This window comes from Myxine glutinosa, chromosome 5 (genome assembly GCF_964187855.1).
Source record: "Myxine glutinosa chromosome 5, kmMyxGlut1.1, whole genome shotgun sequence".
NCBI lineage: Eukaryota > Metazoa > Chordata > Myxini > Myxiniformes > Myxinidae > Myxine > Myxine glutinosa.
Genome location: NC_136265.1, coordinates 50,890,915 through 50,915,301, shown reverse-complemented (window position 1 = coordinate 50,915,301; position 24,387 = coordinate 50,890,915). Strand labels below are relative to the sequence as shown.

General features: G+C 42.8%; 2 protein-coding genes across 2 annotated transcripts in view; one reads left to right on the top strand and one right to left on the bottom strand.

Annotated features, from left to right (window-relative positions):
- The window catches only part of LOC137428111 (uncharacterized), a 218,517-nt gene that overhangs the window by 184,261 nt on the left and 9,869 nt on the right, over positions 1-24,387 (top strand). The window lies entirely within an intron of this gene.
- On the bottom strand, positions 436-23,600 carry LOC137427548 (uncharacterized). The gene is made up of 5 exons (XM_078778036.1): positions 23,448-23,600; positions 18,157-18,219; positions 14,030-14,092; positions 9,999-10,142; positions 436-2,837 (listed from the first exon to the last, which is right to left on the bottom strand). The coding sequence occupies exons 1-5, from the start codon at positions 23,566-23,568 to the stop codon at positions 1,486-1,488; spliced, it is 1,743 nt and encodes a 580-aa protein (XP_078634162.1). The 5' UTR covers positions 23,569-23,600; the 3' UTR covers positions 436-1,485.

Sequence of the window (24,387 nt, the reverse complement as noted above, 5' to 3'; positions counted from 1 at the left end):
CTCTCTCTCTCTCTCTCTCTCTCTCTCTCATGAGCTTCCTATTGGTCCGCTGAAGCACACTTGCCTGCGAGCTTTACATTGCGGACCCTGCTTAAAGTGGGCAAACCATCCCCTGCTGACATGAGTTTTTCATGCTGAAAAAATATGTGACTGGTACTTTCTCTTTCTACTTCACAAAACCTCCACTTGTCCAATTAGCTCAATCCCACCATTTTCTCAAAGGCACAAGTGTAGTGTCCTTGGTCTTGGGCATATATGATTACTCGTTCTCCATCCCAATTAATTTGACCTCTAAGCCATTCCAAGGAGCCTTCCTTGTCGATCTCTCTGATTTCGGTCAAGCTCTTTTTCATATTTTCCTGCTCTTTTGTCATTCTCCCATTTGGCAGAGTATATATGCTGATATTATTTTTGTCCTTTTCCTTGTTTTTCTTTGCAATCATTGGAGCTGCATTTGTTTCTGTTTCGTTTTCCTGCGCAGTATCCATAATGCGCACCTGTTTTTGGAAGTTTGTTGCTAAATGGATTAAGGATCCCTTTTCTCGTTAAATGTTGTTTTCTTCCTCATGTACAAATCTCATTTAATAGTCTGTTGAGCTTTTCACATACTCCGCTAGTCCTACACACGATGTGCTATGCTCTTAGTTCAGCTCCATCCCACACCCTTCTATAACTCACACCCTTAATATAACACCCTTAATATAACTCCTTCTCGTCTCGACAAGTAAAACGTCGGAATGCATAGGTTTTTGTAGAATAGTTTATGAATAGTTAGAAGTTTCCTTGTTTTGGTGTCTAAGTTGTTGATCTCCGATTGTGGCCAGTTTATAATTGCACAGGTATACTGGAATACCGGTACTACAAGTTGGTTTATAGCTTTGGTTTTGTTCATTGGAGAGAGGGATGATTTCAGAATTAGTCTTATTCTGTATAGGACATAGGTACTCTTTGCTGATTATTTTACAAGTTTTTTTTTGCATTGAACTTGGGGGCATTCAAATATTTCAAAGTATTTGTGGGATGCTTCTTTTTCTAGTTCCTGTATTGTTGTCCTTTTATTGATTGAAATAGTGTGTTCTTTTTGTTTTCCCATATAGAAATGTGCATTTGGCACATTTGTCAAGACCAAATTCCATTTGAATGTCCTCCGAGTAGTGCTTTACTTATTTGAGTGGATCTGCCAATTTGTTATCATTCAGTGAAAACGGTTTTAGATCATCCATGTCCAGTAGATGTGTCACCCCTGCAAGTTCTTTGGTCATTTTTCTTTTGGACGTTAGATTGTATCCGTGTCCTTGTTCATTGATGAGGATACTCAGTGGGTCCAGAGCCAGGCAAAGCAGGAGGGGGGAAAGCCTGTAAGATACCTTGTAAAATACCTTGTAATATACCTTGTAAGATACCTTGCAAGAGCTGTGGTCTGTATTCTTTGATGTTGAGAAAAATATGACGAAAAAGCAAATGCCTCACTGCACACAAACACATTTAGGGCTTCTCTCCTGTGTGTATTATTTGATGAATCCTTAAATGTGATGGTCGAGTAAAGGCTTTAGGACACACAGAACACTTGTGAGGCTTCTCTCCCCTGTGTATTTTTTGATGATCCCTCAAAGATGATGATTGCGTAAAGTCTTTAGAACACAAAGAACACTTGTGAGGCTTCCCTCCTGTGTGCATTATTTGATGTCTCCTCAAAACTGATGATCGAGCAAAGGCTTTAAGACACACAGAACACTTGTGTGGCTTCTCTCCTGTGTGCATTATTTGATGTCTCCTTAAAACTGATGATCGAGCAAAGGCGTTAAGACACACAGAACACTTGTATGGCTTCTCCCCTGCATGTATTATTTGATGAATCCTTAAATGTGATGGTCGAGTAAAGGCTTTAGGACACACAGAACACTTGTGAGGCTTCTCTCCTGTGTGTATTCTTTGATGATCCCTCAAAGATGATGATTGCGTAAAGTCTTTAGAACACAAAGAACACTTGTGAGGCTTCCCTCCTGCATGTACCATTTGATGATTCCTCAAATGTGACGATCGAATAAAGGCTTTCGGACACAAAGAACACTTGTGTGGCTTCTCTCCTGCATGTATTATTTGATGATCCCTCAAATGTGATGATCGAATAAAGGCTTTAGGACACAAATAACACTTGTGAGGCCTCTCTCCTGCATGTATTATTTGATGATTCCTTAAATGTGATGATCGCGTAAAGGTTTTAGGACACACAGAACACTTTTGTGGCTTCTCTCCCATGTGCTGTCTTTGATGAATGTGCAAATGTGATGATTGAGTAAAGGCTTTAGGACACAAATAACACTTGTGAGGCTTCTCTCCCGTGTGCTGTCTTTGATGAATGTATAAATGTGATGAACGAGCAAAGGCTTTAGGACACAAAGAACACTTGTGAGGCTTCTCACCTGTGTGTGCTCTTTGATGATCCCTTAAATGTGATGATCGAGCAAAGGCCTTATGACACAAAGAACACGTGTATGGTTTCTCTCCCCTGTGCTGTCTTTGATGAATGTGCAAATTTGATGAGCGAGCAAACTCCTTGCTGTAAATAGAACACGTGGAGGGCTTCTTGCCCATGCGGATTGCTGCTTGATGTAGTTTTAAAGATGACAACGTAGAAAATGATTTGTCACACAAAGAACACTTGTGTGGTTTCCGACTTCCTTGGATATCCTTGAGGGTATCTGTGAAACATTTACAAGAAACGCTGTTAAATGTGTCAGTTTCTTGATTGACGGTCTGTGTCATGTGACGATTGAAAACTTGTGTGTTGAGCAACTGGGAACAGTTGGACCAATAATCCAGTTTCATTTGTTTCTCTGCAAAGACAAATCACAAAAAGTAATAATTAACACCAATTTGTCCATATTTGATAAGTATTTCACAAGTTAAATTGAACATTGTCCTTATTTAAACATTGGGGGGGGGGGGGGGGGGGGGGGGGCGGTCCAGTCAGGATTCAAAAAAGGAAGAATTTTGGAACTGGCCAAATGAATGAAACAGCTATGGAGCACACACAAAATACCTTTTTTTTTGTTTTTTTGTTGAATACAAGATCAAGGCTCGTGAAAGAGCTAACATTAATCACACGAAAAATCAAACCGACACATAAAACATATAATAAGGGGAGCGGTAGACAAGATGGGGAGAGAGGGAAGAACACAAACACAACATTTGAGAACAGGGACATCGAGAGATCTGTGGGAGGGAGAGGGCTTGGGGGGAGGTGGGAGAGGTATAAAACACATGGACACTGCAAGGACTTCCAGGAAAGAAGTTGGAATTTCAAACAAGGGGATCTGGGGTGAATTAGCGGGGGTAGAAAAGATCAAGGTTTTGGATGGGGGAAGATAAGAGATGGTGGTGAACAGCTGTTTTAAAGACCTGGAGGGGGAGTGGGATTGAAGAGAGTTGGGGAGTTTGTTGCAGAGGCGGGAGAAAAGAGGAATGAAAGAGTGAAGGTGCGCAGAGAGCCTAGATTTTGGCAGTTTAACCATAAGAGGGTTGCTGGTAGATCTTGAGCAACCTGCAGAAATATTTGGGGGACAGAGCACAGAGAGCTGGGGGAGCAAGGCCGGAGAGGAGTCGAGGAAGACAGAAAGACCACCAACCTGCCTGCGGTGACTGAGTGAAAGGCCCTCGGAGTTAGCTTCATCGCAGGAGATTCCAATGATTCTGAAAGCTTTGGTTTCAAAAGCGTGAAGCCGAGCTAGGTGTGAGGCAGGAGCACCAGCCCAGAGGGGAGAACAGTATTCCATTGAGCTGCAGATGAAAGCCTTGTATGTGGTGAGGAGCTCAGGTGTGCCAAGGAAGGACTTCGCACGACGGAGGATGCCCAGTCGGCGACTGGCTTTGGAGGCCAGCTTGGAAATGTGGTTTTCCCAGGAAAGATCATGGCAGATAGTGAGACCCAAAAGCTTGAGCGACAGAACTTATTGGAGGGGATTGTTAAGAAAGTAGATGGGAGGGTTGTCCAGTCGGTCTTTTTGGAGAGACATAGTAAGAGTGTGAGATTTGTCAGGATTGAAAGACATGTTCCACTTGTTTGACCAGTCTGTGATTTTGTCCAGGTCTTCAAAGAGTACTCCCTACAGGAGGCTGCAGACTGCCGATCCGAGGGATGAGGTATGGAGCGGCAGAGAGTGGAGTCATCAGCAAAGAGATAGAGAGGATTTTCCAGAGACTCGGAGAGATCATTGATGAAGACCAGAAAAAGCACAGGCCCCAGAACACTGCCTTGGGGAACTCCAGCCTGAACAGGAAGGGGAGTTGAGAGAAATCCATTCAGGGCCACACGTTGACTACGACCAGAGAGGAAGTCCGCAAGCCATGCGTGGAGATTTTCATGGATACCATAGGAGGAGAGTTTGGTGAGCAGAGCTGGGTGCCAGACCGTATCGAAGGCACGTGATATGTCAAGAGAGACAGCTCTGATTTCTTGTTTGGTATTGAGGACCTCCATCCATTGTTGAGACAGCAGAAGCAGCATGTCCAGAGTAGAATGACCTGGTCTGAATCCAAATTGATGATTGGAGATCAAGCCATTGGAGAAGAGGAATGATTTGATATCCGAAGCAATGATGAATTCCATGACTTTGCTGATAATTGGGAGCAGGCTGATTGGTCTGTAGTTGCAAGCATCTGTTTTTGCACCTTTTTGTGTAAAGCGGTAATGTTTGCTGATTTCCAAGATGATGGCAGATGACCTTGAGCAAAAGAGAGGGTGACGAGAACAGAGAGAGGGTGAGAAAGAATGGCAGAGCAAGATTTTAGGACCCGTGGGCTGATGCCGTCTGGTCCAGTTGCAAAATCAGAGTCATGGTTTGACAAAAAACTTCTCCACCTTGTCAGTAGAGAAGGACACGGAGTCCAGGAGCAGTTGGGTTCGACTGGGAAAGGTGGGAACAGAGAGAGATGGGTTTGGGACACAAGATTTTGAGGCAAACACAGAGTTGAGGCACTCGGCTTTGTCACGTGCGGTGTCAACTGTGCAGCCATTTGAGGTAAGGGAGGGGGTGGAGGGAGAACAAACACCAGAAACAGATTTGACCAGATGCCACTAGGATTTGGAGGAAGGAGACAGGTTTGAGAGTTCATTCTTGAGTGTGGAGAGATAGTGCTTCCTGGCACTCCTGAGGGTAGACACACAATTGTTCCGAGCTTGGTGGAAGGAACCGAGATTGTCTTCAGTTGGATTTGCCTTCCAAGAGGCAAAGGCAAGTTGTTTAGGGCAACTGCCCCACCACAGGATTCAGTGTACCATGGACGGGAGGAAGGGTAAGACAACTGAAGACGAGATGGGATAAATCTGTGCATGAGAAAGAGCAGTTTGCTTTGGAAGAATTCCCAGGAAGAATTGATGTCAGAAGCAGTAGAGATGGGAGACCAGTCCAGATGATTGATGGCTGCTTGAAGACCGTGCCATTCGGCCTGAGTGAAATGTCAGACTCGTCGACACTGAGGAGGCTCTCTGAGAATGGCCAGAGAGATATCCACTTTAACAAGCACATGATCAGAAGAACCGACTGGAGCAGAAGAAGAGCAGCAGACATTTGCAGGGAAGTTTGTCATAACCAAGTCGAGAAGAGAAGATACTCCATTGACTGAGATCCGGGTCGGGAAATGGACAGATTGTGTCAGTCCTAATGAGTCGCAGAAGTCCTTTGCTGAGGTGCCATGGCTGGTGAGAGAGAGGAACCCACACCCAGCCAGCTGGCATGATGACAGTTGAAGTCGCCACATATGAGGAAGAGAGAGTTGGGATGAGTAGATAGAAGTTGGTCCATGTTGCCAGACAGCGAAATGTAAATAGAGTCATCACTGTTTGGAGGACGGTACAGAACACATATGAACAAAAGGTGGGAGCGGATAGGAAGACGTAGCCAGAGGTACTCCTGGGGGTGGGGTGGAGAGAGGGCAGTGCAAGGAGAGTGAGGAAGACAGTTTTTTTTTTTTTTTTTTTTTTTTTTTTTTTGTATACAATATCGAGGCTCGTGAAAGAGCGAACATTAATCACACAGAAAGACAAACCGACACATAAAACATATAACATAGGGAGCGGTAGACAAGATGGGGAGAGAGGGGGAAGGACACAAACACAACATTTGAGAGCAGGGACCGAGAGACATGGAGACATCGAGACATGGAGACAGTTTTTGATAAAGATAGCAACCCCACCACCAGGACGAGGCTCAGGTCTATCATACCGGAGGAGGGAGTAACCAGGAAGAGATATTAAGGAATGAGAGACATCATGAAGGAGGAAAGTTTTTGTTGAGCAGATCAAGTCTGGATTGTCAGAAGCAACCTGAATGGAGAGATCAATCGGGTTTGAGTGAAGGCCCTGGTTGTTTGAGGTCCATACCATTAATGAAGAGAGAGGGGGAGCATCGGGTGCAGGACAGGGGAGGGGAGGGGTAGGGTCAGATGAAGGATGAGGCGGGAGGTAGGGAGAGCTGTTGATTGTGTGTCAGAGATTACAGAAGAGTTACAAGAAAGGGAAGGATGAGGAGGACAAAAGGTTTGATGGTGATGGGATGAGGCACAGTGAGGGGTTGTTTGAGGGGGGAGGGGAGAGGAAAGTAGAAGGTTGGAGGAGGTGTAGGTATGAGATAGAAGGGAGACGTAGTGGGGAGGAGGCAGCTTTGAGGAGGAGGGGGGAGGGGGGAGAATTGGAGAGGGATGGTAGAGGGGGGGAGATTTGATGGGGAGGGGTTGGGGAGGAATTTTGAAGGGGAGGGGTGAGGGGGGAGATTTGGAGGGGAGGGGCGAGAAGGGAGAATAGAAAGGGAGGAGGAGGAGGTAGTTTAGGAGGAGAGGTTTGAGGCGGGATTTTAGAAAGTGGATGATTAATGACAAACAAATATTTATAACAAATTGGGTTTATTGTGATTTTCAAGTTGGAGATCCGTTTAAGAATGATAGAGGAGGGGTGGAATGAAGGTGAATTTCGAGCATTTCGGGAGGAAGAATTGTAAGAGCTTGAATTTTTTTTTGAAGTGGAATGAGTTGAAGAGGAAATTGAAAAAAGCTTTTTAAATTGGAAGAAAAACAGCGTGTTGTTTGCGAAACAGTGAAAAAACAGCAACAAACATATACCACTGAATAAAACATTGCAGGGGAAAGTTTAAACATATTTAAATAATATTTAAACAAAGCCGTGAAAAACGATCTTATATTCACAAAATACCGACAAGGAGAGGGAGCCTCGGGGGACAACCACGTGTCACGTGAACAGGGCAAAAGGTGGAAGGCAAGGAGATAATGGGGGTGGGGCAAGACAGCGCACGTGGAGATAAGCACGTGGAGAAAAGGAGATAAATGTTGTTTTTTTTTGGGGGGGGGGGGGGGTTAAAACGTTAGACAAAGAGTAGATGTTCAGGGAAGTTCGGGGGAGAAGGGAAAAATCTAAGAACCAAGCAATACAATGAAGTAAGGAACTTAAGTGAACAAACTTCGACGGGGGTAGCCTCAGGTTACAAGGCTACAAGGCCGCGCACGCGGAGAAAATGGAAAACGATTAATTAATTACGAGTTACAGGAAATTCAAACCAAAAGTAACTAGAAACAAACAATAACGCATGGACGATAAAATAACGAGTGGAAATTTGACAAACACACGAATGGAAAAATACTTAACTTTTGATGCCTGGAGAGATCAAAAGTCGCCACCTCGATCGACAAGCCGGAAGCGGAAAGAGAACCTTCACAAAGGTTGTTCCATCATTCTGGACGCAGCTTCCAACAATCAGAGGTTTTACCGACCAATATCAGCTTCACTTGGAATACGCTTTTCAATCCCAACAATTGTCGCACTCTCTCCGAAAGGACCATGTGTAAACCCTCCCATCTACTTTCTAAGCAATCCTCTTGAAACTCTTGGGTCTCACTATCAGCCATAATCGTTCCTCCGAAGCCTCCAAAGCCTGTTACCGACTGGGCATCCTCCGTTGTACAAAGTCCTTCCTCCTATCCACTTACTAGGCCTTCATCCGCCTTTTGATGGAGTACTGCTCTCCCCACTGGGCTGGCTCCCCTGCTACACACCTTGCTCAACTTGTTACCGTGGAAACCAAAGCCATCAAGATTATTGGAATCACACGCATTGAAGCCAAGTGTATGGGTCGATCACTTTCCCATTGCAGACAGGTCTGTGGTCTCTCTGCATTGTACAGATGGTCTGTGGTGTGGTAAGAATAGTTTTGTGTCCAAATATTGAGGTTAAAACATTAATCGTGAATAAAATGGAATCCAGAATGCTATCATTGCACAAACTAGTCATCTATAGGGGAGATTACGATGTCTCTCCGAAAAGACCGACTGGACAACCCTCCCATCCACTTTCTGAATAATCCTCTCCAAGAAGTTCTGTCACTCAAGCTTTTGGGTCTCACTATCTGCCATGATCTTTCCTGGAAAAACCACATTTCAAATCTGGCCTCCAAAGCCAGTCGCCGACTGGGCATCCTCCGTCGTGCGAAGTCGTTCCTTGGCACACCTGAGCTCCTCACCACATACAAGGCTTTCATCCGCAGCTCAATGGAATACTGCTCTCCCCTCTGGGCTGGTGCTCCTGCCTCACACCTAGCTCGCCTTCGCGCTGTTGAAACCAAAGCATTCAGAATCATTGGAATCTCCCGCGATGAAGCTAACTCCAAGGGCCTCTCACTCACTCACCGCAGGCAGGTTGGTCTTTCCGTCTTCTACCGACTCCTCTCTGGCCTTGCCCCCCCAGCTCTCTCTGGGCTCTGTCCCGCAAATATTCCTACAGGTCGCACAAGATCTGCCTGCAACCCTCTTTTGGTTAAACTGCCAAAATCAAGACTCTCTGCTCACCTTCACTCCTTCATTCCTCTTTTCTCCCGCCTCTGGAACAAACTCCCTCACTCTCTTCAATCCCACTCCACCCTCCAAGTCTTTAAAACAGCTGTTCACCACCATCTCTTATCTTCCCCCATCCAAAACCTTGATCTTTTCTACCCCCGCTAATTTCACCCCAATTCCCCTTTTTGAAATACCAACTTCTGTCCTGGAAGTCCTTGGTGTCCTTGTGCTTTATACTTCTCCCTCCCCCCCCACCCCCCCCTTCCCATACCTCCTCCCCCCGGGCCCTCTCCCTTCCACACATCTCCCTGCTCTTGGATGTTGTGTTTGTGTGCTTCCCCTTTTCTCCCCATCTTGTCTTCCGCTCCCTCTTTTTGTGTATTTTGTTTGTCTGGTCGATTTGTTTGTGAAGTAAATGTTAGCTCTTTCACGAGCCTCGATTCAGTATACAAAAAAAAGAAAAAAAAAAGAAAAAAAGAAAAGAATTGTCCATACATTAGATATCGATCTGATCAGAAACTTGAACTGTGGGATACACAACTCAAACTGAACAAGAATGGCACTTGGGAGAGAGTTGAACTCCTCCATGCTGAATGGTTTATGTTTTGTATTCTACTGATAGGCCGGATCTGTAGCTGGACTTCAACCATATCTAATTGGCTTGTACTTGTCACCGACCAAACATATCCTCCAGGTTTTGTCAAAACCCATCCATAACTTCTTGAAATATCGTGATATATATCGTTTTTGGCCCAATATCTCAATTATGAATCTGAATCCGGATTCAAAAGGCAATTCAAATATTCTCAAATCTGAATCTGGATCCAGGTCTTATTTGTTCTGGTCACACATCCAACCTGTACATGTACACCAAGTTTAGTCCAAATAAGTCCATAACTCTGAAGTATCCAGATATCCACAGGGGTGAAAATTGGTTGTGATGGTCTGATGTGACGTTGAATGTGTTTTTTATGTGCGACCTGTATTTAAAATGAAACAGTTGTCCCTGTCTCGTTCACATAAACAAGCCATTTGAGTGAAAACAATTTAAATGGACCTGCTATTCTGCAAGGTTTGAAACAAAATGATTTCATCGTGAAAGAATGAATGAAACAAGTAAACACAATGTGACGTGATCTATAGAGAGCTCGGCTTACCTTCGAGCAGCTGAGCAGATTTGCTTGGCTCCATCGGTGGAGAATCGCACGGTTCCTGCTTCACATGATCATTGCTCAAAGCATCCTGGGAAGTCTGAAGAATGTTGTTTTGGAAAGTTTCTGACTTCACCACTTGAGCTTCGCCTGCAAACCATGTGACAACAGTTTATTACAATAAAGGAAAGGATAAACAAACAAAATGCAACCAAAACAATCATTCCAAGTAGTGGGGAGAAACACACTAGGTGGTCTCCAACAGAAAAACACATTTTCCGACTTAACCAAAGAGGCCAAAAATAGGAGGGGTTATGGGGGGGGGGAAAAAACTCGTGAATCTGAAAAAGCAGGGAGATCTGAAAATAGAGGAAGTGCATGATGAAATGACAATTAGGTGTTCTCGCTGATGCGGAACAGCTGGATGCATTCCATTGCCTTGTAAAAATAATTATGTGAACTCTTAATTTGTGCCCTGGGATTATCACCTCCGCCTCAATACGCTCCGTTGCTAAAAAATCAAATTCTTACACATTGGCCACGGCCTGGTTAAACAAGGGGCCACTGTCAGGACAGCCCCTCATGGTCAGAGTGTCGATCGTTCCCCATGAAGCAGCCCTTTCCTTCTGTTCTCTATCTGTAACTTTGCCGTGGGTGGCTCCACTTCATGACGGTGGGGGCATAGACAGATCCGGGGAAGGGGGGGGGGGGACCCAGCACGCGCCCCCCCCAAACCCCTCTCCTCCCATCAAAAGTGATCCTGTTTCACATGTAACAAGGTGTTTATAACCGAATATGTGGTCTCGGTCGTGTTTCACATGTAATGAGGTGTTTATAACCGAATATGTGGTCTATCTCCTGTTTCACATGTAATGAGGTGTTCATAACCGAAGATGTGGTCTCGGTCCTGTTTCACATGCAATGAGGTGTTTATAACCGAATATGTGGTCTCGGCCGTGTTTCACATGTAATGAGGTGTTTATAACCGAATATGTGGTCTCGGTCGTGTTTCACATGTAATGAGGTGTTTATAACCGAAGATGTGGTCTCGGTCGTGTTTCACATGTAATGAGGTGTTTATAACCGAAGATGTGGTATTGGTCATGTTTCACATGTAATGAGGTGTTTATAACCGAAGATGTGGTCTCTCTCCTGTTTCACATGTAATGAGGTGTTTATAACCGAATATCTGGTCTCTCTCCTGTTCCACATGTAACGAGGTGTTTATAACCGAATATGTGGTCTTGGTTGTGTTTCACATGTAATGAGGTATTTATAACCGAATATGTGGTCTCGGTCGTGTTTCACATGTAATGAGGTGTTTATAACCGAATATGTGGTCTATCTCCTGTTTCACATGTAATGAGGTGTTCATAACCAAAGATGTGGTCTCTCTCCTGTTTCACATGCAATGAGGTGTTTATAACCGAATATGTGGTCTCGGCCGTGTTTCACATGTAATGAGGTGTTTATAACCGAATATGTGGTCTCGGTCATGTTTCACATGTAATGAGGTGTTTATAACCGAAGATGTGGTCTCTCTCCTGTTTCACATGTAATGAGGTGTTTATAACCGAATATCTGGTCTCTCTCCTGTTCCACATGTAACGAGGTGTTTATAACCGAATATGTGGTCTTGGTTGTGTTTCACATGTAATGAGGTATTTATAACCGAAGATGTGGTATTGGTCATGTTTCACATGTAATGAGGTGTTTATAACCGAATATGTGGTCTCGGAATGTGGGAAAGGAAACTCTCTTGTGCAGTGAATTTTTCTATAAATTTCCACAGTGAAGAAAATATATAATTTAAATGTAAAATGTGCAACAATTACATTTAAGAAAATGCTTAAATTATTTAACTATGTTTGCGTTTTTGAAGTTTACCAACACATTATGTCAAAAATCTGGATCCGTTAGCTTTTTCTTTTTTTTGTGTACAAGATCGAGGCTCGTGTAAGAGCTAAAATTAATCACAAAAAATAAAAACTGACACATAAAACATATGATAAAGGGAGCGGGAGACAAAATGGGGAGAGAGGGAAGCACACAAGCACAACAGCAGAGAACAGGGACATCGGGGGATCTGTGGGAGGGAGAGGGATTGGGGGGGTGAGGCAAGGGAAGGGAGGGGAGTTTGGGAGAGGTATAAAACACATGGACACTGCTCGGACTTCCAGGAAAGAAGTCGGTATTTCAAAAAAGTGGATCTGGGCTGAATTAACGGGGGTAGAAAAGATCAAGGTTTTGCATGGGGAAAGGTAAGAGATGGTGGTGAACAGCTGTTTTAAAGACCTGGAGGGAGGAGTGGGATTGAAGAGAGTGAGGGAGTTTGTTCCAGTTAGTTACTAAACATTGTTGAAAAAGATGGATATCGATTATGTACAGTATTCTTGGTATAGTTTCTGTTATTGTCATTTTTATATCTCGATTAAACAACATCAAAAACAAGAACAACAACACAACAACAACAATGGCAGAAGTGGCACGATGTACGGTAGTTCGTAAAAAAGGTGAAAATTCAAAAGTGTATTCACAGTTTATTTTCAAAAAGACAGATTTAAAGGAGTATGATCTGTATGATGAAAGAAGGGAAGAAATAGTTAAACTGTTACAATTTGGTTTTGTAACTCCCATAACTAGTAGAGCCTTCTCAGTGTGTTGGAGTTGTGTAATTACGAGTTGGCCTATTGCCGTGTTGTTGGTAATATCTGTTGTTGGTTTGGTCCTTCATCGTGATCATAAACTATCCAGCATTGAAGAAACAGAGCAGACTGTGTGACGTAGTCTAACCATTTCTTAGGATACAAGAGATCTTGAGTTCCTATCCCATCCAATGAACATTTAATTATTTGTTTTTAATCAAAATTTGATTTATGAAATGATATGAGAGTGGCTGTCTGGCCACTCTGCCATAAAGCCCAGATCGGTGGAGTGTTGCAGTGATGGTTGTCCTTCTGGAAGTTTCTGCCATCACCACACAGGATCTCTGGAGCTCAGCCAGAGTGACCATCGGGTTCTTGGTCACCTCTATTATCAAGGCCCTTCTCCCCCGATTGCTCAGTTTGGCCGGGCGGCCAGCTCTAGGAAGAGTCCTGGTTGTTCCAAACTTCTTCCATTTAAGAATTATGGAGGCCACTGTGCTCTTGGGAACCTTCAATGCAGCAGACATTTTTTTGTAGGCTTCCCCAGATCTGTGCCTCGACACAATCCTGTCTCTGAGCTCTGCAGGCAGTTCCTTTGATCTCATGGCTTGGTTTTTGCTCTGATATGCATTGTCAGCTGTGAGACCTTGTATGGACAGGTGTGTGCCTTTCCAAATCATGTCCAATCAATTGAATTTACCACAGGTGGACTCAGGTACACACTGCATATGTTTGTAGAAACATCTCAAAGATGATCAAGAGAAATGGGAGGCACCTGAGCTAAATTTCAAGTGTCATAGCAAAGGGTCTGAATACTTACGTCAGTGTGAGATTTAGGTTTTTTCATTTTAATAAATTTGCAAAACATTCTAAAATCCTGTTTTCACTTTGTCATTATGGGGTATTGAGTGCAGATTGATGAGGGAAAAAATGAATTTAAACGATTTCAGCATAAGGCTGCAACATAACAAAATGTGAAAAAGTGAAGGGGTCTGAATACTTTATGAATGCACCGTAGAACGGATCAGGACGCAACAGAACAAAAGGAAGACTATAAAGAAAGGGGAAACACATGAACAGCAGGGTTAGGGACAAAGTAGAGAAAAGTATGGGATGTGGGAAAGAATGAGAGGTAGGGGAGGCTGCGCTGTGTAAACAAGGTGAAACAGAAGCAAACTCTCAGTAAGCTCACCCTGACCATCCCAAACAAATATGGTGATGCTTCAAAATGTGCAAAGGGGAATCCATTATAAATCAGCTGGGTCTTTGAATCACTCTGTGGTCTTAAGAAAAGTGTAACATCTCTCCAGAGAAAATCCTCAGTACATACATTGGACATGCACCCATAACTGTCTGTAACTGGAACAAGCAGAATGTTGATGTGGTTCAGACCTCTCTCTTCAGAAGTTGGATTATCCTCAAAGTCAGATTCCACCTTCACTTCCACAATCAAATCTGAAAAGAAAAACATTCTTAAATGAAGGTAAAAAAACCCAAAAAACAAAACAAATGAAGGCTCAAAGCTTTGGCATATTATAGATACGAGTATCAGGTTTATTCTTCCATTTGGATTTTTTCCAGTTACCTTGTATCACATACATACATGTGCAGTGGGATAACATACCTGGGATTTTAATTTACAGCAACACTTGATCAACTGGACAGTTACATGAACATTCATAAACTAGAGCAATGCGACTGTGTCGCCAATATGCCTCCACATAATCCCACAACGGGTAGATGCACTCTTTCACCATCCTAAAAATAAACAAGTTTGATTTAAATCCCTTGAGCCATTTTCAAGTATCACATTTTCACCAGCCTTGATGGGTTTCACATCGATCGGTGAAGCAGTTTCAGAGAAGGGATTTTTTGAAATATCGGCTTTCAAGCTAATATGGCTGCCACATTACATGACATATGACATGAAAAATGTACACACTGCATATGTATGGGTAGAGGATCATGTTTGTGAAGTTTCGTGTTGATCGGATAAGGTTCGTTTTTCTGTCCAAGATGGCTGCCAAACCACATGACCTATGATGTCATAAATTTAATATTTTATGTTTAACAATACAAATGGGTCATAGATCATGTGCATGCAATTTCAGATTTTTAGGATAAGGAATTTGATTATAACATTTTTGGCTGGTATACACCACCTATGATGTCATTATTATCATGCTGTTGTTCCACATTTGGGAGGACTTGACAATGTGCCAAGTTTCAAATTTTTCCATTCAGCGGTTTCCAATGAATTTTTTTTAAATATCTGCGTTTAATCCAAGACATCCGTCATAACACATGACCTATGACGTCACAATTATCATAAAAACATTCTGCATGGGTGTCACTCCTACCCTGAAAGTTTTGTCTCAATCGGACATGTGTTTGCTGAGAAAAATGAGGTTTAGCCCGTACGGACGGATGGACGTACGGACGGACAACCCAAAAACATAATGCCTCCGGCCACCTTCGGGGGCGGAGGCATAATAAAAAGAAAATGCTCAGCTTTGTGAAAGGAAACGAAGCACCGATCTGATTTCAAAGACGGTAAAATAATTTTTTAAAAAGCAGATGAGAAAAACCCAAGAGGAAGCACACGAATGTTTGAAAAGGATGTGAATACATCACAGAAATAGTGCTGCAGATTATAAACCTTCACTGAATAAATCACATGGAAATTACTTTCACAACAATGATAAATATCGATCAGATCTCGCAGACCCGGCTCATGTAAAGTAGGGGTAGTTTTAAAACATAAATTTATTAATTATTTCTCTTGCAGCTGAACGAAAAAAATAATTATATGACAGAAATATTTGTCACCACCTCATCGGAGCATACCTAGAAGGTCAGGCAAATAAACATTTCCACAACAAAGTTAAAGCACAACATAAATCATAACGAGTCTCCAGGCTGGAACCATGTTATGTCACCTCGGGTTAATGACAAATCCACAGGTTGAATTGGTAATGTTCTCTAAAAAGAGAGGTGGAATTAACAATTCTCACCACCCCCCTCCTGCATGAACGTTCCTTGTTAAGATTTATTTGTCTCGTATGGAAGCGATCACAAACTTCACCGAGACCAACAGACATTATCGGGTTCTGTATTTGCGTGCAGCAGAATCCCGTCTTTACTTCATTAAATGTAAAAACTGCACTTCGGCATTTCCCAATTGTCTCAATTCTGTTTACTTCCAAATATTGTGTTCCCAAACCCCTCACTATTGGTATCCATCCTTCCTTGTCGTACCCAACTGCTCCTGCACTCTGTGTATTTTGCACCTGCGAAGGTGGAGAAGGTTCTGTCAAACCTCGACTCTGACTCTGTCACTGGACCGGACTGCATCGGCTCACGTGTCCAAAAGACGTCATCTGCTCCTTTTTTTTTTTTTTGGTATACAGAATCGAGGCTCGTGAAAGAGCTAACATTTATCAAACAAACAAATCAAACAAACAAGCAAACAAAGTATATAAAAAGGGGAGCGGTAGACAAGATGGGGGAGAGAAGGGGAGGAAGCACACAAACACAACATTTGAGAGCAGGGACATCGGGAGATGTGTGGGAGGGAGAGGGCTTGGGGGGAGGCAGGATAGGTATAAAACGCAAGGACACCAAGGACTTCCAGGAAAGAAGTTGGTATTTCAAAAAAGTGGATTTGGGGTGAAATTAGCGGGGGTAGAAAAGATCAAGGTTTTGGATTGGGGAAGATAAGAGATGGTGGTGAACAGCTGTTTTAAAGACCTGGAAGGAGGAGTGGGATTGAAGAGAGTGAGGGAGTTTGTTCCAGAGGGAATGAAGGAGTGAAGGTGAGCAGAGAGTCTTGATTTTGGCAGTTTAACCATAAGAGGGTTGCAGGCAGATCTTGTGCGACCTGTAGGAATATTTGGGGGACAGAGCCCAGAGAGAGCTGGGGGAGCAAGGCCGGAGAGGAGTCGGTAGAAGACGGAAAGACCACCAACCTGCCTGCGGTGAGTAAGTGAAAGGACCTCGGAGATAGCGTCATCGCGGGAGATTCCAATGATTCTGAACACTTTGGTTTCAACAGCGTGAAGACGAGCTGGGTGTGAGGCAGGAGCACCAGCCCAGAGGGGAGAGCAGTACTCCATTGAGTTGCGGATGAAAGCCTTGTATGTGGTGAGGAGCTTAGGTGTACCAAGGAAGGACTTCGCACGACGGAGGATGCCCAGACAGCGACTGGCTTTGGAGGCCAGCTTGGAAATGTGGTTTTCCCAGGAAAGATCATGGCAGATAGTGAGACCCAAAAGCTTGAGTGACAGAACTTCTTGGAGAGGATTATTCAGAAAGTAGATGGGAGGGTTGTCCAGTCGGTGTTTTCGGAGAGACATCGTAAGAGTGTGAGATTTGTCAGGATTGAAAGACATGTTCCACTTGTTTGCCCAGTCTGTGATTTTGTCCAGGTCTGCAGAGAGTGAGGAGGCTGCAGACTGTCGATCTGAGGGATGAGGAATGGTGTGGCAGAGAGTGGAGTCATCAGCAAAGAGATAGAGAGGATTTTCAAGAGAGTCAGAGAGATCATTGATGAAGACCAGAAAAAGCACAGGGCCCAGAACACTGCCTTGGGGAACTCCAGCCTGAACAGGAAGAGGAGATGAGAGAAACCCATTCAGGGCCACACGTTGACGACGACTAGAGAGGAAGTCCACCAGCCATGCGTGGAGATTTCCATGGATACCAAAGGAGGAGAGTTTGGTGAGCAGAGCGGGGTGCCAGACCGTATCGAAGGCACATGATATGTCGAGGGAGACAGCTCTAATTTCCTGTTTGGCATTGAGGACCTCCATCCATTGTTGAGACAGCAGAAGCAGCATGTCCAAAGTAGAGTGACCTGGTCTGAAACCAAATTGATGATCAGAGATCTTGCACGTCCTCTCTGCCCTTTTCGCCATTCATTTTGCGCGAGATCATCGTACATCTGCTTGAAAATCTGGTGACATCACTGCATGAGATAAAAAGGTGCAAAAACCCCATAAACTACAGACCTATCACCTTACTTCGAATCATCAGCAAGGTCATGGAATTCATCATAGCAGGAGACATCAAATCCTTCCTCGTCTACATTGGCCTGATTTCTGACCAGTTCGGATCAAGACCAGGTCCCGGTACATTCAACTTGCTGCTTCAAGACACCTGTTCATCACCACCTCTGATCATCCCCAATCCAAAACCATTATCTTTTTCTGTTCTTGTTAACCGCACTCATCCACCCCATTCCCTCCAACTTCTAATTATCCAATTTTTCCTCCTGAGTAAACTCATAATCTGAACGGTTAAGAAACGAATCAGCATATCAGAATGGCCCCTCAATTCCCAAATTAAAAATCGTGGGATGTTTTTCTGATGACGATAAATTACACTGCACTGATGAAAATGGACACTTGCATGGTGGGAAACACAACAGGTACCAGGTATTATGGAGCAAAGTGTATATACTATGGTAGGGGAGTGTATCATTTATCATCTAAGTAGAACTACAACATTGCTGCTCAAACCTTTGATAAATGAGGAGTATTCATCAACGAACTCGGACTCCACCTTGACCTTCACAATAGAATCTGAAAATAAAAACATCACATTCAAACTCAAGTTTAAGGAGCATTCCCAAACAAAATAATCATCACAATCCAGACAAAAAAAATGAACTTTCCAATCGCATGAAAGATATATTTTTCAAACTACTTGGAAAAGTAAAGCGATGAAGAGTTTTTCCTGACACAAAGTGAAGGAAACAAACCCAAAGAGAACGGCACTCAGTGGAGAGCATACCTCCGCCAGGTGAACAGTTTACGCTTTGTATCCAAGAGTAGACCAGAAAAATCACAACAAAGAATCACACATAATCAAAATCAGAATCAATTTCGTCCAAAATCCGTCCACAACGTTTTGAGATATCTTGTTCACAAACAGACAGACAGACGGACAGACAGGGGTGAAAACATAACCTCCATCCACCTTTGGTGGCGGAGGAATTTAATTGAAAGTTCAAATAAAATGGAATTGAACTGATTTAACTATGGGGTGAAGAGGTCAAAGGTCAGAGTCTGTTATAAGTTCCCATTACCGCAATAACTTAAGAATGGCAAAGGGAACTAAGTCAAACTTGGTAAAGTATGTATAATGATGCAAAGATGAAATGATTAGATTATGGGGTCAAGAGGGCAAAGGTCCAAAGAGGTAAAAAATCTAAAATAAACCAAATAGCTAAATCTGAAACTAAGCAATCTCTCTTGGTCAATATTTATGAACAAGAAAAGGTACCCGGCGTTGCCTTCCACTCCGGACTCGCACCACACGTCCTCCGGACTTGCACCACAATTCTTGTGGACACCCACCACACTCCCTCCGGACTTCCACAACACTCCCTTCAGACTCCCACCACACTCCCTCCGGACTCCCACCACACTCCCTCCAGACTCCCACCACACTCCCTCCTGACTCCATCCACACTCTCTCCAGACTCCCTCCACACTCCCACCACACTCCCTCCAGACTCCCTCCACACTCCCTCCATACTCCCACCACACTCCCTCCAGACTCCCACCACACTCCCTCCGGACACCTACCACACTCCCTCCGGACACCTACCACACTCCCTCCGGACTCCCACCACACTCCCTCCGGACACCTACCACACTCCCACCACACTCCCTCCGGACACCCACCACACTCCCTCTGGACACCCACCACACTCCCTCCGGACACCTACCACACTCCCTCCGGACACCTACCACACTCCCTCCGGACTCCCACCACACTCCCTCCGGACACCTACCACACTCCCACCACACTCCCTCCGGACACACACCACACTCCCTCTGGACTCCCACCACACTCCCTCCGGACTCCCACCACACTCCCTCCGGACTCCCACCACACTCCCTCCGGACTCCCTCCGGACTCCCACCACACTCCCTCCGGACTCCCACCACACTCGCTCCGGACACCCACCACACTCCCTCCGGACACCCACCACACTCTCTCCGGACTCCCACCACACTCCCTCCAGACTTCCACCACACTCCCTCCAAACACACTTTAGTGGATTACAGGTGATGAAGGTTGTGGTCATTTTTCATCACATCCTTTGTGTAGTTTCAGACAAGAAGTTCCGAGGGGCAGGTTGAGGTAAAAAAAAACAAAAGGTTCCGTTTGAAAGATAATAATCAATTTAATTTAAAAACACAGATTTTGAAAAAGAAGAAGAGCTAATAATTTGTTCACGTGTTGATTCGAAGGTTAACGTTGTTTATTCTACCAAAGGTAAACGTTGTTTATTCTACCAAAGGTAAACGTTGTTTATTCTACCAAAGGTAAACGTTGTTTATTCTACCAAAGGTAAACGTTGTTTATTCCAGCAAAGGTAAACGTTGTTTATTCTACCAAAGGTAAACGTTGTTTATTCTACCAAAGGTAAACGTTGTTTATTCTACCAAAGGTAAACGTTGTTTATTCTACCAAAGGTAAACGTTGTTTATTCTACCAAAGGTAAACGTTGTTTATTCTACCAAAGGTAAACGTTGTTTATTCCAGCAAAGGTAAACGTTGTTTATTCTACCAAAGGTAAACGTTGTTTATTCTACCAAAGGTAAACGTTGTTTATTCCAGCAAAGGTAAACGTTGTTTATTCCAGCAAAGGTAAACGTTGTTTATTCTACCAAAGGTAAACGTTGCTTATTCTACCAAGGGTAAACGTTGTTTATTCTACCAAAGGTAAACGTTGTTTATTCCGGCAAAGGTAAACGTTGTTTATTCCGGCAAAGGTAAACGTTGTTTATTCCGGCAAAGCTAAACGTTGTTTATTCCAGCAAAGGTAAACGTTGTTTATTCCAGCAAAGGTAAACGTTGTTTATTCCAGCAAAGGTAAACGTTGTTTATTCCAACAAAGGTAAACGTTGTTTATTCCAGCAAAGGTAAACGTTGTTTATTCCAGCAAAGGTAAACGTTGTTTATTCCAGCAAAGGTAAACGTTGTTTATTCTACCAAAGGTAAACGTTGTTTATTCTACCAAAGGTAAACGTCGTTTATTCTACCAAAGGTAAACGTCGTTTATTCTACCAAAGGTAAACGTCGTTTATTCTACCAAAGGTAAACGTCGTTTATTCTACCAAAGGTAAACGTCGTTTATTCTACCAAAGGTAAACGTCGTTTATTCTACCAAAGGTAAACGTCGTTTATTCTAGCAAAGGTAAACGTTGTTTATTCCAGCAAAGGTAAACGTCGTTTATTCCAGCAAAGGTAAACGTCGTTAATTCTACCAAAGGTAAACGTCGTTTATTCTACCAAAGGTAAACGTCGTTTATTCTACCAAAGGTAAACGTCGTTTATTCTACCAAAGGTAAACGTTGTTTATTCCAGCAAAGGTAAACGTCGTTTATTCTACCAAAGGTAAACGTCGTTTATTCTACCAAAGGTAAACGTTGTTTATTCCAGCAAAGGTAAACGTTGTTTATTCCAGCAAAGCTAAACGTTGTTTATTCTACCAAAGGTAAACGTTGTTTATTCCAGCAAAGGTAAACGTTGTTTATTCCAGCAAAGGTAAACGTTGTTTATTCCAGCAAAGGTAAACGTTGTTTATTCTACCAAAGGTAAACGTCATTTATTCTACCAAAGGTAAACGTCGTTTATTCTACCAAAGGTAAACGTCGTTTATTCTATCAAAGGAAAACGTTGTTTATTCTATCAAAGGTAAACGTTGTTTATTCCAGCAAAGGTAAACGTTGTTTATTCCAGCAAAGGTAAACGTTGTTTATTATACCAAAGGTAAACGTTGTTTATTCTACCAAAGGAAAACGTTGTTTATTCTACCAAAGGAAAACGTTGTTTATTCTACCAAAGGTAAACGTTGTTTATTCTACCAAAGGTAAACGTTGTTTATTCTACCAAAGGAAAACGTTGTTTATTCCAGCAAAGGTAAACGTTGTTTATTATACCAAAGGTAAACGTTGTTTATTCTACCAAAGGAAAACGTTGTTTATTCTATCAAAGGAAAACGTTGTTTATTCTACCAAAGGTAAACGTTGTTTATTCTACCAAAGGTAAACGTTGTTTATTCTATCAAAGGTAAACGTTGTTTATTCTACCAAAGGTAAACGTTGTTTATTCTACCAAAGGTAAACGTTGTTTATTCTACCAAAGGAAAACGTTGTTTATTCTACCAAAGGTAAACGTTGTTTATTCTACCAAAGGTAAACGTTGTTTATTCTACCAAAGGAAAACGTTGTTTATTCTACCAAAGGTAAACGTTGTTTATTCTACCAAAGGTAAACGTTGTTTATTCTACCAAAGGTAAACGTTGTTTATTCTACCAAAGGAAAACGTTGTTTATTCTACCAAAGGTAAACGTTGTTTATTCTACCAAAGGTAAACGTTGTTTATTCTATCAAAGGTAAACGTTGTTTATTCTATCAAAGGTAAACGTCGTTTATTCTACCAAAGGTAAACGTCGTTTATTCTACCAAAGGTAAACGTCGTTTATTCTATCAAAGGTAAACGTTGTTTATTCTATCAAAGGTAAACGTTGTTTATTCCAGCAAAGGTAAACGTTGTTTATTCCAGCAAAGGTAAACGTTGTTTATTATACCAAAGGTAAACGTTGTTTATTCTACCAAAGGAAAACGTTGTTTATTCTACCAAAGGTAAACGTTGTTTATTCTACCAAAGGTAAACGTTGTTTATTCTACCAAAGGAAAACGTTGTTTATTCCAGCAAAGGTAAACGTTGTTTATTCCAGCAAAGGTAAACGTTGTTTATTATACCAAAGGTAAACGTTGTTTATTCTACCAAAGGAAAACGTTGTTTATTCTACCAAAGGTAAACGTTGTTTATTCTATCAAAGGTAAACGTTGTTTATTCTATCAAAGGTAAACGTTGTTTATTCCAGCAAAGGTAAACGTTGTTTATTCCAGCAAAGGTAAACGTTGTTTATTATACCAAAGGAAAACGTTGTTTATTCTACCAAAGGAAAACGTTGTTTATTCTACCAAAAGAAAACGTTGTTTATTCTACCAAAGGTAAACGTTGTTTATTCTACCAAAGGTAAACGTTGTTTATTCTACCAAAGGAAAACGTTGTTTATTCTACCAAAGGAAAACGTTGTTTATTCTACCAAAGGCAAACGTTGTTTATTCCAGCAAAGGTAAACGTTGTTTATTCTACCAAAGGAAAACGTTGTTTATTCCAGCAAAGGTAAACGCTCTAGAAAGAGACGGAAATTTTCGACACTAATATTAATTTGCTAATAAATAGTTTTAATAAATGTAAATGGAAGGAGAACACAAACAACAACAACAACAACGTTGTAAAATACTCCTTTTCGCGCGTTTTGCATCGTCAGTGATCGTCACAGATTGGATGTTATATTATGGAAGTGAAGTATAACATGGGTTATGATGAAACCTGGAAGTGAGGGGAGGCTCACCTATAATAAGGTGTAGAGGTGATTATAACAAAGATAGTTTTGTTGAATCCCAGAGAAGAAACGACCCTGACCTGCTCCTCAAAATCGTCCATTGACAAATCTGATCTCAGGAATCAAAATGTCCGTTCGAGTTCGAGCTCCGATTACACCGAACGGGATCGATTCACCGGCTCAGGAGATCGACAGGATGTTGTACGAAGGAACTCGATCAGGACATCGACAGGGTGTACGAGGGAATCCGATGAGGACATCGACACAATCTTGTACGAGGGAACCCGATCCGTACATGGTGTGATTCTCCATAAAATAATTATTTATTTGAATAGTACACAGCACGGACTCCGCACGGGAACGAGCAGTACGTACCGGGTCCAGACTCCTCATCCCCGGGAGAACGTCCCGGGCTGACCCCGTTTCCCCCATCTGAGCCGCTCCTTCCCGGGGGGTTCGTTCTGTGCTCCACCATGGACAAATCTCCCTTCATCATAGCGTACAGTTCGTTGAGGTATAAGTATAATGTTATACAGTATGTGAGGTACAGTGTAATACAGTTCGTGGGGTACAGTATAACACAAAATCCGTGTTCGCAATCGATCTCTGAAAAGAGTTGATTCATCAATTCCAATCCGCAGATTCGTCACAAATCGAAAACTTCGTTAAAAATGATAAAATATTTGAAATTCTGGATCGAACCAAACAAGGACCGTTTGTTATTAGAAACTTTTAACAAGAAACATCGGTTTGTTCCGTCAGTAAGCGTCTTGGAAAGAGGTTGATACGGAACGGATGGCTTGGTAAGGGATAGCAAGCTGCTTGTTCAGGGTAAATACACGAGATATGCAGGAACAACTGGGAGAGCGAGGAAAGAGCAGAGAGGAATAAAAGAATTGGAGTCGGCGCTGCACGATGATACACATTTACGTAGAGAATTCGCGACGCACCCACTCTCACGTGCAAAGAAAGAAAAAACACCTCTGTACACGAATTGGGGTCATGCTGATCGTGTGTGTGTGTGTGTGTGTGTGTGTGTGTGTGTGTGTGTGTGTGTGTGTGTGTGTGTGTGTGTGTGTGTGTGTGTGTGTGTGTGTGTCCCTGTCAGCTATGGACTGGGGTCAACGACTGGGGTGGTGTCGAAGCGGAGGAAGGAGACCAGGAGGGAACGGGTAAGAAATTAGATGTTTTTTTACTGTGGAATAACAAAAACAAAACCTGAAGGATGAATCACTACCTTGAAGAGGTTACTCCAGTTGCTTGGACATATAAACCTTTCCAAGTTGGAACTGATGTTGCTAAGAGATGTGGAACT

Bases quoted from the DNA above. Each gene is read 5' to 3' on its own strand.
- LOC137427548 (XM_078778036.1), bottom strand. From the start codon at position 23,568: ATGATGAAGGGAGATTTGTCCATGGTGGAGCACAGAACGAACCCCCCG. The intron at 10,143-14,029 runs GTCTGAACCACA...CATGGTTTGCAG, and splicing joins TCCAACTTCTGAAGAGAGAG to GCGAAGCTCAAGTGGTGAAG. The intron at 2,838-9,998 runs GTAAGCCGAGCT...TTGTCTTTGCAG, and splicing joins ATCTGCTCAGCTGCTCGAAG to AGAAACAAATGAAACTGGAT.